General features: G+C 33.7%; 2 protein-coding genes across 2 annotated transcripts; one reads left to right on the top strand and one right to left on the bottom strand.

The window, feature by feature from the left end:
• The first annotated feature begins 457 nt into the window (after nt 1-457).
• Nucleotides 458-4,943, top strand: LOC112519724 (tropinone reductase-like 3). The gene is made up of 6 exons (XM_025127964.1): nt 458-802; nt 1,421-1,537; nt 2,489-2,623; nt 3,024-3,149; nt 3,484-3,585; nt 4,678-4,943. Exons 1-6 carry the CDS (start codon nt 665-667, stop codon nt 4,825-4,827), a joined length of 768 nt encoding a protein of 255 aa, XP_024983732.1. The 5' UTR covers nt 458-664; the 3' UTR covers nt 4,828-4,943.
• Nucleotides 4,944-9,351: 4,408 nt separating this feature from the next.
• Nucleotides 9,352-14,847, bottom strand: LOC112519106 (probable carboxylesterase SOBER1-like; the record flags this gene model as incomplete). Its single annotated transcript, XM_025127090.1, has 7 exons — nt 9,352-9,550; nt 10,623-10,714; nt 10,982-11,089; nt 11,416-11,543; nt 11,766-11,889; nt 13,722-13,774; nt 14,736-14,847. Coding segments are annotated over 6 exons (615 nt in total), but the record flags the coding sequence as incomplete, so codon positions are not given.

Raw genomic sequence — 14,847 nt, 5'->3', positions numbered from 1 at the left:
ATTATTTAGCGATCAGCCACAAGTTTTTCCGTATTCAGTATTCACAAGGGTGATGTATGATTGGTCTGAGCTTGGTTTCAAATGTCAAAAGTATGAGAAGGTCCAGGTTCAAATACAAGGAGAAATAAAAATCTTTTTGTGGCCATAAAGGTTCAAATACGGTGACTCCATCTGCAAAACAGATCGTCGTCCTGCGATAAGTCGGTTCACATAACGAGTTGGATATTCAGGTTAATAAAAAAAAATCCGATCAACATTTGTGAATCCATTGTAGCGTTTAATGATCGATAGCGATGGCCAAAAACAGGGTCGAGAAAATCGAGCCGGACCGGCCCTTACGGGTCATGGGTCTTGACAGTGCCGACGATAACCGGATATCCTTAATGAATTATAAGTATTTTTGTTAGTGGATCACAAAGTTGACCTTTTTGACCTTTTTTTTTGTTTAGATGCCTTGAAATGATAGCTGCCGATTCATAGAGTTAATGGGACGAATCGAAAGCTCCAAAGTTATGGTTGTTTGTGATCTCATCGTATTCATGGTGATGATATAGATGAAGTAGGTGTGTGTGGGTCCCTTTTATCTTTTCGAATTGGGGAAAAATTTCTATTGCAGGCGGCCATCAATTGAACAGAAAGGCAAACAATCATTCGATCTGCAACCATGGAGAAATCCAAGATTGGGAGAAGGTTTGAAGGAAAAGTTGCGATCGTTACAGCTTCAACTCAAGGCATAGGTTTCAGTATTGCTGAACGCTTTGGCTTAGAAGGAGCCTCTGTTGTCATCTCCTCTCGCAGACAGGTTCTTCTTCTTCTTCCTCCTCAATTTTCTCGTTGTTTTCACCTTTACTACTTCAATTTTAGGGTTTTAATTCGTAAGTTCCACATGACGTACGTGATTATCTCCGTATCCCGTATGTTCTACTTGAATATGCTAAAATAAAGTATGGCCTTTGTGTTTAGTCGAGTTGGATATCACATGGTTTCTGTTTCTTCACCTCAAAAATTGGGAGGATATCTCAGTAATTATTCCATATCTTTTAGTTTATTCACTTCAAATTATGCTATAAATATTGGTTTGGTTTTTGAAATGTTTTAGATGATGAATTGTGTTACTGTAAACTGGGTTTCACCAATCTGCTCAATTATATATATGTATGATTTACTGTGAGTCAGTTGTCTCTTGAAGATTTGGATTTCTTGAGCTTATTCCACATCTAGTTCAAGAATTCTGTATGGATAATTGAGTCAAACTGAAGCTCAATTGTGTTGTTTCTGCCCAGAAATTGCAACTTTGAGCTTACATGTCTTATTAAAATTTCTATTCCTTAACATGAATTGGAAATAAATGTTACCCCAATTTTTTGCTTATTGAAATTTGTATCAAATTGAGTTTAAAGATGAAACCATTTTATCTTAGAAAAACGTTGATGAGGCGGTGAAAAAGCTCCAGGCACAAGGAATTGAAGTCTTGGGATTGGTATGCCATGTTTCTAATGCACAACAGAGAAAGAATCTCATTGACCAGACGATTCAGGTGAGGGTGATCTTTGACCTATATTTTCATCTTCTTTTTGCTAATTCAAGAATTGGAAACTTTAAATTTGGGCAAGAATCAGATGCTGTTCTCAAGCGAGCATATGTCTGCTTATGAGCTGAAATTTCTTAACCATCCTCCATCTATTCACAAATGATTATAGTCTTTCAGTTTATTCTTTTTCTACATTTAAAATGATTAGTTTGGTTATTCATCTTGAAATCCTGGACTTGATATTTAACAAAGCTGCTCGAGTTAGACATCAATTGGTCTATCACAACAATTATGTTTAACTTCACATGATCAGAACTGTATGTGAAATGGTTGATGGTCATTTCAGACCATTGTGCCCCCACAATTCCTAAAGATAGTTAAGGTCATTTTTATCACTTTGGAGGTGGTTGTGGTGGACCTTTGCAACCTAAACATTATTTGAGTTCGCCTTTCCCATCAAATGCTTTCATTTTGTGTGTCCTATAGCTTGAGAAAAAACAAAGATGTGGCAATCCATCCTACTGGATATATTGGGTTCGTTTGGTTTGGGTAGAGATGGAGTTTGACCCACTAATTGAATGGTGGAAGAACATGATATAAATGAATAATTAAAATGACCAAAATGGAGTATATTTCAATTTTCATGTGATGGAGAAGAGTATAAGCTTTACGATGGTAATAGTGTATGCATCAATCCCATTTTGACCTCAGGATTATAAGTGGTTATTTGGCATACATTTTGAATTCTGATTTTCCCTAGCTAAGCTGTCTTGTCAAATTTAATCCAAGTCAAAGATGCATGTTGCATGCGTATATCTGCTGGGACCCACAAATTGGAAGTATTAAAATCTTGAAAATGAATATGCATGTGGATCGTGTTTAATTCGCCTTAGATAGCTTTGTGTAATCTTACTTTCGTTCTTTGTGTAATCTTACTTTCGTTCTTTGTGGTTGTAGAAATATGGGAAAATAGATGTAGTAGTGTCAAATGCTGCTGCTAATCCTTCAGTTGATGCCATTCTTAAAACTCAAGAATCGGCCCTTGACAAGCTTTGGGAAATCAATGTTAAAACCGCTATACTGCTTATTAAGGTAAATCCTTTTTTATAAAAGTAGTTTGTCTAGGAACCAGGGTCAGAACAGGTATTTATGTGCTTTTACCGTGAACCATGTAAACCAACTTTTAGAGTGACATATCAAAAGTTAAGTCCCCTGATTCCTACACATTCTCTTTGACTTCCTTTATATTTTTTCAGTTGTAAGTACTTCAGAACACTGCGTTTACTCCTCCATTTCTGATGCGAGATGCATTTACTTTTTAAGTTGAAAGAGATTAATCATTAAGTTCAAATTGATTTGAACTATTAGAACATTTGATGAGTTACTAATAACCCCAACTGAAATTTAGAAAATAAAAAACAATAGGTGTTAAATTTGTAACAAGAGTTAATTGGACTTAGTAGTCTCTCTTTCTGTTTGAATTTTTGAACAGGATGCATCCCCTCACTTAACGGAAGGTTCATCAATTGTTTTCATTTCCTCGATCAGTGCTTTCCAACCTCCAACTGGCTTGGCTATGTATGGTGTCACAAAGACTGCTCTTCTTGGTCTTACCAAGGTATCAAAGTATATATATATATATCTCTTCTTTGGGAAGTTCTTTCATCTGCAATTATAAATAGAGATAATATATATATACATAATAAATTTAGCTCATTATCAAATAAAAACCCAACATTTGTTACAAATCTACAAACCAGGTATCATGTGTTATATGAAACATGGAAGGTTTATATAGTGTTGTTTCATTTATGGAACTTTTGGGACTGTTTCATGGAAAAAGAACATCAATATACATTTCACAAATTAACTCATCAACACACACATACACACAAGAACAGAGAACATGTGAAACAATTGAATCATATATGTTGTTTTTGGTATTTATTTAGGCTCTTGCAACCGAGATGGGCCCACGTACTCGTGTGAACTGTGTGGCTCCGGGGTTTGTACCTACACACTTTGCTGAATTCATTACCAATAATGAAACCATGGTAAGTATCTTCTACTTCCAATAGTGTCTTTGTAGCTTTGCAATATATAAAAGATCAAAGTCCCTTTTGGAATCCTTTTTTTTACCCATCTTTAAGATGTTACCTCAATTACGTTCGTTCAGTAAGTTTGGCCACAAGAGTAATTGAGGGGGATATACGAACAATTAGGGGCAAGGAGGTCATTCATGAGTCACAAGATTGTTAAAACAGGACCATGTCCTTCCCAAAATAAGTGTCCTTTTTTTCTAAAAGTAGTGTCTACTTTCCAATTCTACCCTTTAACTATGAGATGAAGAAATTCATTACTTCCTCTATTATTATGGGTAAAAGTGTCATGTAGTTAATTAAAAAGCATAATAATTACACATTCTTAAAACTGTATGCATTTTTCATCGTGGACAATTGTTTTGGGATAGCGGGTTACGGGGCCCTTGGTGCACCATGGACGTCCTTTATTAATAATCAACAATGAGAAGTTAACATTGTCAAACCCTTGCATCTGGATTGTAGTTGCAACCATCGTTCTTGTGAAAATGCAAATGAAAAAAAACACTATAGTTAACCACAAGGGTTGTGGCATAGTGGTTGAGATGTAGTGGTTGAGGCGCACTTGGATGTGGTGGAATATATCCCATCTGCTCTGGGTTCAATTCCAGGTGTCTGCAACAACTGTGACCACTAAGTTTATCAGGGTTGATGTTATATAGTCGCAATTTGCCAGGATTAGTCTGGCATAGCCTAGGACACCCTTCCAAAAAAGAAACACTACATTTTGCATTGACCATTAACCAAATGTGTATAATTATAATGTCCTTCAAGAATGACAAACTCATGAATATTTTACACCAATAATTTTTATTGATGCCAATGGGCAAATAGGTCCTTTTTATTTTGCAATTTTAGGAAATATTTTCTTTTGCATAAAATATAACTCGTGATTTGGAATCTTCTTGAAAACAACCACTTTACTCCTTGGGGTAGAGGTATGGTTTGTGTACATTTTTACGCTCCCCAGACCTTGTTTTGTTTTATTTACTGGGCCAGTTTGATTTATATATGAACCTGTGGTCTTGTATTTGTTTGTTTTGTCAGAGAAAGAGCCTCGAAGAAACGACATCGCTCAAGAGGCTTGGGACGACAGAAGACATGGCTGCAGCCACCGCATTCTTGGCTTCTGATGAGGCTTCGTATATAACGGGTGAGACTCTTGTGGTTGCCGGAGGGACGCCTTCCAGATTATAAACCTTTTTCATTGAACTCTTCTGTTCTCTAGGGAGACTTTTGGTTTGACGGAATGTTTTGAGGAATCTGGATTTGAATTTTATGGAAGGATTTGAAATCTTTGGTGTCTTTTGTTTATAGGACTTGGAGTGGATAAATGGAGTCGAATTGAATTTTATAGATAATATATAGAGTAAATTACATTTTTAGTCCTTAGGGTTTGTTGAAAATTTCTATTTTCATTTTTATAGTTTTGAAATTACGATTTTCATCCTCATAGTTTATAATTCATTTCTATTTTCATCCTCATGATTAAAAAAAAAAAAAAATTCGTCCTTATGGTTTACAATCAATTTCTATTTAAGTCCCTCATTCTTACAAGTAGTGTTTAACCTTAGGACGAAAATAGAAATGAATTGCAAACTATAAGGACAAAAACTTCAATTTCAAAACCATAAGGATGAAATTTGAAATTTATAACAAACCACAGTGACAAAAAACATTATTTACTATACTATATTATAAAGCATTTGACAAAAACTCTTAAAAACCATTTTTATGCATGAATTACTGTTTATTAATGCATATTATTTAAAATTCAAGATTACAAGTAATTTTACGTATGTATAACTTACTAAAGCTCCATTTTTAAATTCTCGTAACTAACTACAAATAAACATAATCAAATACATGATAAACATCCATTTTAAATATTGAAAAATCTAAAATATAATCAGAATAATCATTGAGTTCTAATAGAATCATTATCTTTATAAAAATTTAATTGTTAAGCCAAAAATAAATTATTTCACTATTTGAACTAAATTAAATTATAATACAAAATTAAATTAAAGACATTGTCGAGAACTTTTAAATAGTTAATTTGATATTAATATCGATATATATTTTTTTAAATTTATTTTTATTTAAAAGTAAAAACATTATCTTTCTCAAAGCCACATAAACCATCAACAGACACAAAAAATAAAACGAAATATTAAAAAGAAAAATGTATTTCGTTGCATTACGCAAGTATCATTCTAGTAAAAAAAATTATAAAAAATTATAAAAATAATTAAATCATCTTTTTTATTAATTGAATATTGCAAAATGAATGTTTTTAATATATTATAAAAAATTATTGCAAACAAATATTATAAAAATTTGTGAAATACCAAATACCCCATCGGATTTCCAGATCCAAGTTTTGTGGTATTTCAATTCCAGATTTTCTTTTAAACCAAAAATGGGATTGGAATGGAATCAAATTCCAAATCCCGCAAACTAAAAAACCCTAAATTGTCGATTATAATCCGTTGATTTCACTTAAGACGCAAAAATAGAAGTCTCAACATTAGAATCGACAATGAAAAGCTTATGTAGCCAAGTAGATATTAATCTCTCGGATTCGGTTGTTCAATTCATAAAAATTTCTTTTCTGATTATCAGATTTTCTCAGATTCTTTTAGCTTAACGTCACTAAAAATACCTGGATTGTAGACCGTGGAGACAAATATCACTTGGTAAATTTGTTGAATTAAGAGGTATTCAGTTCACCAGTTTTATACTAAACCTTATAATCTCGTCATTTTCATGTTTATAATCTTGTTTTCTGAGCATAGTTTTTAATAATCTCGTAATTGTTCGTACCCTTTTTGCAATCTCGTATTTTTCATATCATTTTTGAGATTTTCATAATTTTCGTATCACTGTTAAAAATATGATTCAAACCGAAGTGCTAGCAATGGTCGTTTTCTTCCAATTTGAGAACATTTTGATCTTGTATTGATTGAGGGGGTTAAAAAAGCTCAATGCAAAAGATGTGGGGGTCTGCTAAAAACCTCGGGAAGTTCAACGTTGAAATGACACGTGGAAAAAACTTGCTCCAATGCGATAAGGCATGGGACAGAAGCAGATGAAATGCAACCAAGTCCAGACAGTTTCAAATTGTATTTTTATAATTACAAAATTTACGTATACAACATTGTTCCCCAACTTCAACTGATTTTGTAAGTAAAAACCCAATTGAACCTGTCGAGACCAACTTGCATTTGATCTGCTTCTTTCCCGTGCCTTCTCACATCCGAACAAGTTTTTTTTTCTATGTATCGTTTCATCATGGAATTTCCCGAAGTCGTTGGTAGACCTCCACGTCTTTTGCATTGGGCTTTTTTAACCCCCTCAACCAACACAAGATCAAAACGTTATCAGATTGGAGCTTCAAGGTTGTGGTTGGCGATAACCGGAGTAAATTTAGCTTGCAGTATATCAGGTGGAAGAAACTAGCACTTTGGTTTGAATCCACATTTCTAAAAGTGACACGAAGATTACGCAAATCTTAAACATTATATGAGAAATACAAGATTATAAGATGATACAAAAAACGATATTAACGTAACAAGATTATAAAAATTATAAGAAAATAACGAGATTATAAAGCTAACGACAAAACTTGTGATTTGAATACGAGAGTTCAGAATCGCAAATTCAAAGAGCTTGAAATCGAGAATCGAGAAATCTTAAATGTTGAATCGAGAGAGAGATTCATACGAAAACAGTGACCAAATAATATAGTAAGAAAAAAGTCGAATCACATGTGATTTTACACTAAAATCACATGTGATTCACAAGACTTTGCCATGACATGCAATCGCAGGTCACGTCGTCCGCATACCCTTGCATTGATTGTTAGTGTAAAATCACATATGATTTTGCACGTGATTTAGATGTATTCATATTCTCTTATTTAAATAATGTTCATTTTGAACCTCCCTCTCTCTTTATCTATACTATCTTATTAAGCAAATTCATCAAAAGTCTTAAAGTCTTAAAATTCTAAATGACCAAGATATCCTTTTCACTTTTTCACCCCTTCCTCTCCTCACATACACCCACTCCCTCACATACCTTCACCTCTCCATTCAACGATTTTTTTTTATTATAATTTTAAATTTATACTTTATATCCCTATAAATAGTTAATTAATTACTTTACATCATTTACTTTTAAATGTTTCATTTTAAACATTTATCAAATTAACATACATAATCGTATATCAAATAAAACATGTTTAAAAAATACATTTTTATTTTAACAAGTTACACCATTATAATCGTYTCGTTAATACCTTCGAAATGAGTCCAATATTGAATAGTTTTTGACTTAATTATATTATTATATATTATAAATACTGTGAAAATATTTTTTTAATGTTTACAATTTATACTTTTATAGTTATTTATTTATATATATGCTATACATTTTGGGGTTAGACTGTCCAAATTGCACTGTATACTATGTTTTGAATTAATATGTTCTTGGGTTTTTTTGAAATACATATATGCATGTATTAATTCAACCTTAATCTGAGCTTCTGGACAAGAAAGAGGGTAAGCAGTTGAAATTTCATTCTAAAACCCATTTTTTTGGTCTTTTCATGGCTTATGATATGTTAAATTTGTAGTTTTCTTTATTGGTTTTGAGTGTTTATCTTAAAACTCAAGTTTCTTGGTTTTTTGCTCTTGGTGTAAATCAAACACATTTGTGGAGTCGTTTAAATATGTTGGATTTTAAATATATTGGATTTTAAACTGTAATACAATTTTTTTCATCGATAGTCTGTAATTGGAACCATAACTCTTATTTATTCAAATTTTATTAATATGTAAAAACCAAGTGTAACCTATATCATCGTCAAATCGTTAAAATTCATGGCTCCCGCTGCATTGCGCGGGTACACAACTAGTATATATATATAAGGAGGTTCAGGGGAAGACCCAAAAAAAATGAAAAACTGAGAAACTTAAACCATTCATCTAGACGGTATGCACATGTGCATAAAAGTATAAATTTATAAGCAATTTATCCAATATGCACATGTGCATAAATTGCACACCATTGAAACCAAGAAACAACTTCAATTACTTGCATACACATATATATATCATACAAATGAATGATTATCATGATGTCCTTCAGTTTTTAACTTTATATATATATATATATATATATATATATAGAGAGAGAGAGAGAGAGAGAGAAATGATTTTGTGGAAATAGAAGTTAGTGGGAAAAGCTTAATAAAAGATTTAGACCCTTGATCACTTTTAATCCCACCCCACCTCAATAATTGCGCTTGATACGAGAATTGATCTAGTTTATCTAGGTACATCTTATTAGTGTTGATCTTTAATTATGATTGATTCGAGGGTGAAAACTCTTCCTACCACTCTTATCTTAACTTTTATTCTAACTAGAACTCAATGCTAATATATATATATATATATATATATATATATATATATATATATGGAAATTTATAATCACATTTCTTTCTTTGTCTATAATGTAAACTTATAAACCGTAAATGGTGTAAAATATTCATCATTTCTACATGTTTCTGAGCATAAGAGAAACGTTAACAACATAACTAAAAACGAAGTGTATATAAGAAAATTACACCATACAACATCAAGAGTGTGTGTGTGTATACAGATATATATACATTGCAAAAAAAAATCACTTCATTACCGTTATTGTTATTATTTAAACAATTTATTAATAATCAAGCAGGTTTTTTAAAAAATTGTGATTTTAACTGATCTTTCGACTATAAGATGCGTGTTGTTCCTACATCTACATCATGCCATCATCTTCCAACACAGATATAAACCCGAATATGCTCGTAATACGCTCATGTGGATCCCGGTCATTTGATTTTGGGTCCGAACCTCCAACAGATCACCTAAAAGTCGCAAATTATACAACAGAAGAATCCAGATTTTGTTATTATCATATAAACAAATAAATCGGAAATACGGGAAACCCTCTATTTCAAGATCAACAAATACATTTTGACTATCCGAGTCAAAGATGGTATGTTTCGACATTCACAGCAAATAAGGTACGAAAAATCTAAAAATGAAAAAAATATATATATCATAAGTCAGGGTCTATAGTAAAACAATCTCTTTACTAAATATTTTTATTCATACAAATGAGAACCATAAGATCAAAAGCAATCCATTTTACCTCCCAGATCTAAGGTAGCGTTTGTTTTTTAAGAGATGCTGAAGTATGAAGTCTTATTTCACTTTTGATTTATAAGAGATGGCCCTAAAGTCTGAATCTGAATCAATAAAATTGTTTGTTTTTGTAAACTGACAAACACCTTAAGTTTTAGATCTGAATCAATAGTTTGTTTTTAACTTTCTTTCATATGAAGTTGTGAACCACAAAGAATGCCAAAGCAAAGGATCATTGACCACCCATGCCTTTAACTTTGAGTTTCCATATCTTAAATTAAGTGCTTTAACTTGTCTTCAATTCTCAAAACACACTCTTTTAAGGCAAAATATATATATGAAAAGGCAACAATCGATTCGGGTTTAACAAATTGTACCTATGTATGAACGGATTGGGTTTAAAATCAGGAGATCGACATACCTTTTGGAGCTCGGCATGCAAAGATCTATTTGGGTTTACAAATCTGGAGAGATATGGACACGGCTTGAGAGATCGATAGGGTTTAGGTTATCAGCTTGAGAGACAAGACCAAGAGTGAGAGCGTATGCGAATAAGAGCCGGTTATGGGTTTAGGTTAACACTTAAAATTTCAGAGGACGATCAAAGCTTTTCAGCTCTTATTTTGAAAAAAAAGATCAAACAGTCCGAAAAGGAAAACCATCTGATAGAATCAGACTTAAGAGGCACTAAGAGGATCTTTTTTGAAAAACAAACAGGCCCTTAGTGCAACTCTTTTTTTCCAGGAACAAAGAAGTAACTTTGTAGATGGGATAAGAGTAAAAATGTCAAACCTTCATGAGGAACTTTGTAGATGGGATTTGATCCATGATTCCAGGTATTGGAGCTCCTGATTGTTTATCGAATGGCCAAGACCCGGATATGCCTATTATTTGAAACCATCCACAGTTATTCCAGGTATTATAAGAACAAAATGTTCCACTATTCATGTAATACCAAAAATGCCCTTCAAAAGGGTCGAAAAACGAGTCTTTATGTAAGATTAAAATCAAGAACATCAATCTGTTTAACAATCACAATGAGGAAATAGAGGTTTTAACTTTGGAACTTTCCGAACAGGAAAATGCAGCAATTCTTTAAACATCCTAAAGACGAAAGTGTTGTAATTTCCATGAAACAAAGTGAATAATACCTTAAATTCACAGATTACGCCTGCTCGTTGAAGGAACGCTGGACCCACTTGTCCAGCTTCAAATAACACTGTTACGTCAGCTGTGCCATGAGACCACAATATCGGGGTCTGTACATACAAATAAATGCTCATTAGAAGCACAATGGCAACAAGAATCAACTATACTCCACCAGTCCACCTCATAAAACAAACCAAACAAGCCCGGTATATCCCACTAAGGAATCGCAAAAACAAATCCATTTGGGATCCAAGAAAATTGCAGTATGGCCTTTTTTAGGAAGTTTTTAGGGTAGAGGTCAGGTTAGGTCTACATACATCTTACATTCCCCAAACCCCACCTCCAGGTAGATATAGTGGGTTCATTTGGGTGTTTTTGTATGACAAATATATGCAATATTACATCTCTAGATTACTAGTTTCTTGTTCGAACATACCCTTTTTGCATCTGGCGTGATCTGATCTGTTAGAGAACCAGTTGAGTTAAAAGGCACCCATCCACTGAAGACTGCACCCCCACCAAGAGTTCTTGGATATAACAGAACACTAGCCAAGGTCAAGGCACCTGCAACGTTCAAAATGATGTTAGCATTTATTTGGAAATATATAGTAATTACAAACAGCAAAACTCACACACTCCTCACCTTTGGTGAGACTTGAACCCTTAGACCTCCAGGGAGGTTGGGATCTAGTGATCTACCTATAATTCGGGTACCGCTAGGCCAATGACCCTTGCACCTTTTTGTGTGCGTGTGTGTGTGTGAGAGAGAGAGAGAGAGGGAGAGACCTCCTTGACTAAATCCACAAAGAAAAACATTTTTAGGGTCAGTTCCAGCAGCAAGCTCCTTGTCAATCATAGAGTGCACATTCCGAACTGCTTTAAGCAATGAACTTTCATCCACAGGAGAATTCTGTTTCAGCACAGTGAATGCCATGTCATCAGTTATACAGCTGTTACCCCCCCAAACCCAATGAAAATTGCAACATTTCGTTTTTGAAAAGTTTATAGGTTAAAATGTACTTATCTGTCCATCATTATCCTTACAAATAGCACAAATTTCATGAAAAAGGAACATACTTTGGTTCAATTCCTATTATGTGTAATGTACTTTCAAAACCTTCATTTTGGTATCTCAAATGTGACATCTCAAACATTTAGACCATGTGCCAATCAGAAGGTACTGTTGAATTAAAAAAGAGACCCAATCAAGTATGAAGATTCTTTAGGCATTTTTATTTCTACTTTTCTATTGTTCCCAATTTTACCACAGAATAGCAGTTAAACATTGATGTGTCCTTGGATTAAGCAGTGATCATAGCAGAATTGTAGGTGCAATCTCGGAATATCAAGTCGTTAATTTCTATTTCCAGAAAGAGGGTCTGTTCAGGATAGATTAACTTGGACACTTTGAGAAACATAAGGGATAAAAATCAAGCCACCAGACAGATTCATTCTTCAAGTAACTGCTTCATAATATTTCAGCAGGAGGTGCTGAATCTTAGTTGTATCCATGTGCAAAAAAGTGTGCTTCATGACATGTACATGGGATAATTGTTGCTAAAAGTTTGTGACGGCCTATCTTCACTCCATGTGAAGGGTAATGTCAGCAAAAGGCGTCCAAAAGATATTCAGATAGAAAAGAATTTTCTACACTGAACATAACTACAAGCAATTCCATCATTCCCCAAAAATATTTCCAGTTTAGAATCTAGAAAGAATTTAGAGATCACTTGATTGGGGAAACCTTGCAGGCATGATTATCTTTCCTTTTTCACAGTTGTTTCGTAAAAATGGCACTTTTCTCACGGTTATTTCGGAGAATGGCAAAAAAAATGATAATTTTAAACGGCGTTATATATAAACATGTAAGAGGTGAGATTTTTACCAAGCTGTATTTAAAAATTGTATAGAAACATGAGCTTTTGACACGGTTGCTTCGTTGAACTGTGTAGAAGATGACCTTTTTACACAGTTAGTCAGTTACATCGTGGAACCATGTAAATACATGATCTTTTTCCAAATTTGGTTCGTATAACCCAGTAAAAACATGAACTTTTTACACCATTCTTTCGTATAGCATTGTAAAAACATGACCTTATTACATGTTGTTCTGTAGAACGTGTAAAAAGGTGAGTTGTTTCATAGAAACGTCTAAAGATGTCACCTTTTATATGATTATTACGTAGCACAATGTTAAACTTAAAATGTGACCACTTTACACTATACAATAGTTAAGGACATAAATGATGCCTCCATAATTTCTGGGAAGAATTCAAAAAGCGTCTTGACTCCAAAAAGTATAAGGAATTCTGAAAAAGGCTGAGAAGTGGTTTCTACGTGTTGGTAAAGTGTCAAGAGTAATAAAATTTCCCACACACCTGAGAAATGAAAAACCAAACAACCACTAAATCCCATGCAGAGGTAGTATCTATGGGAGGTAAGATGTATGCAGAACTTACCTCTACCCCAAGGGATAGAGAGGCTATTTTCATGAAGACATCTGGCTTGCAGAACAAATAGATAAACAAGCGAGTACTTTACAGGTGAGTATGTGTGCAGAAGTAAACCCACAATGTAACAGGGCTGAGGAAAGAGAAATAGACTACACAAACAAAGGACATCTGAGAATGTGAGACATATTAGGGAAATACTGGAGAATATGACAACATCTGAAAGTTAAATGTTATATAGGCATTCATAAAACCAGGACAGTAAGATCATTATGGAAGGAAACTAGCTTACAGCTGCTATAGGTATCTCATGAATGTCAAACCATGAAGGCATCACAGCACCATCTGCAAAGGCCAGAGTTATGATACCATATATAGCATACGAGGTTCAAAAAGAGGAACCATTCTGATATAGACTGCCCACCTGGATGTCCTATCATTAGCTTATCCAACTTTAAACACAAAATCTACCACGAAACCATATTCTTAAAACAAATCACTAGGAGAGTGAAAGAAGATGAGCCGATGATCTCGTCAAATACCATAATTGCTATGGCATCATAGATTGATTTTGGATGCTTGTACTATACATTGCCAATGTATTAGGTTCCTTGAATCATTCAACTTTCAAGACGTTCGTGATTTTATGGCATGTAACAATTTTCTAAATCTAAAACCATTACAATTGCATTACATTAATTCCAAATAATTAAATTCTCAATTGTGGATAAAGAAACTCTCTCTCAGTGGTTTGTTGCACTGATGACCTTTATAACCTCCTCTCCAACAACTAATTTAGCTACATCTAGTTTTGAAATTAGAACCATCATAGAATGTCAGAATCATGATCCTTCACATGAGCAACAAATATGTCAAAATTAAAATCCATTTAGTTAACAGTTCTAATCGAGAGCCAAACTTTTAAGACCTTTACACCTTACTGACATACATCAAATCGTCACCAGCGGGAGATCATTAGGCACTGAGAAACCCATAAACTATGGTAAATTTCAGTTTTAGTTTCCGCGTGTTATTCTATATTTCAATCGGATTTGCAATTACATGTGACAGATGAAGGTGTTAACTTGGTACCGATCTTATATATGAACTATACTTTAAGCAACATTATTCAAAACATGCCACGTGAACACCCAATTTGAAGTTTATTATGACAGCAACAAAACCGAAAACCTAAATTCAACGAAGATGCATTTGTTAATCGAAATCACATATGATTCATAACCGAAACCCCACAAATCGAAGGTAAAATTGAAGATGAATTTGTTAATTAACAATTGGGACTTACGGTTACAGGTAACAGGTTGAGATGGAGCAGATGGGAAAGACCAACGAGTGTTGGTGAAGTGAGGTGAAATGAAGAGGTTTTTGATGGGTTCATTGGCTGGACCAGAGTCACC

This window comes from Cynara cardunculus (genome assembly GCF_001531365.2).
Source record: "Cynara cardunculus var. scolymus isolate 2C chromosome LG 10, CcrdV1, whole genome shotgun sequence".
In the NCBI taxonomy this organism is placed as follows: Eukaryota; Viridiplantae; Streptophyta; class Magnoliopsida; order Asterales; family Asteraceae; genus Cynara; species Cynara cardunculus.
Note: the sequence above shows the minus strand (reverse complement) of the source record. Positions and strands in the feature narration are given on the sequence as shown.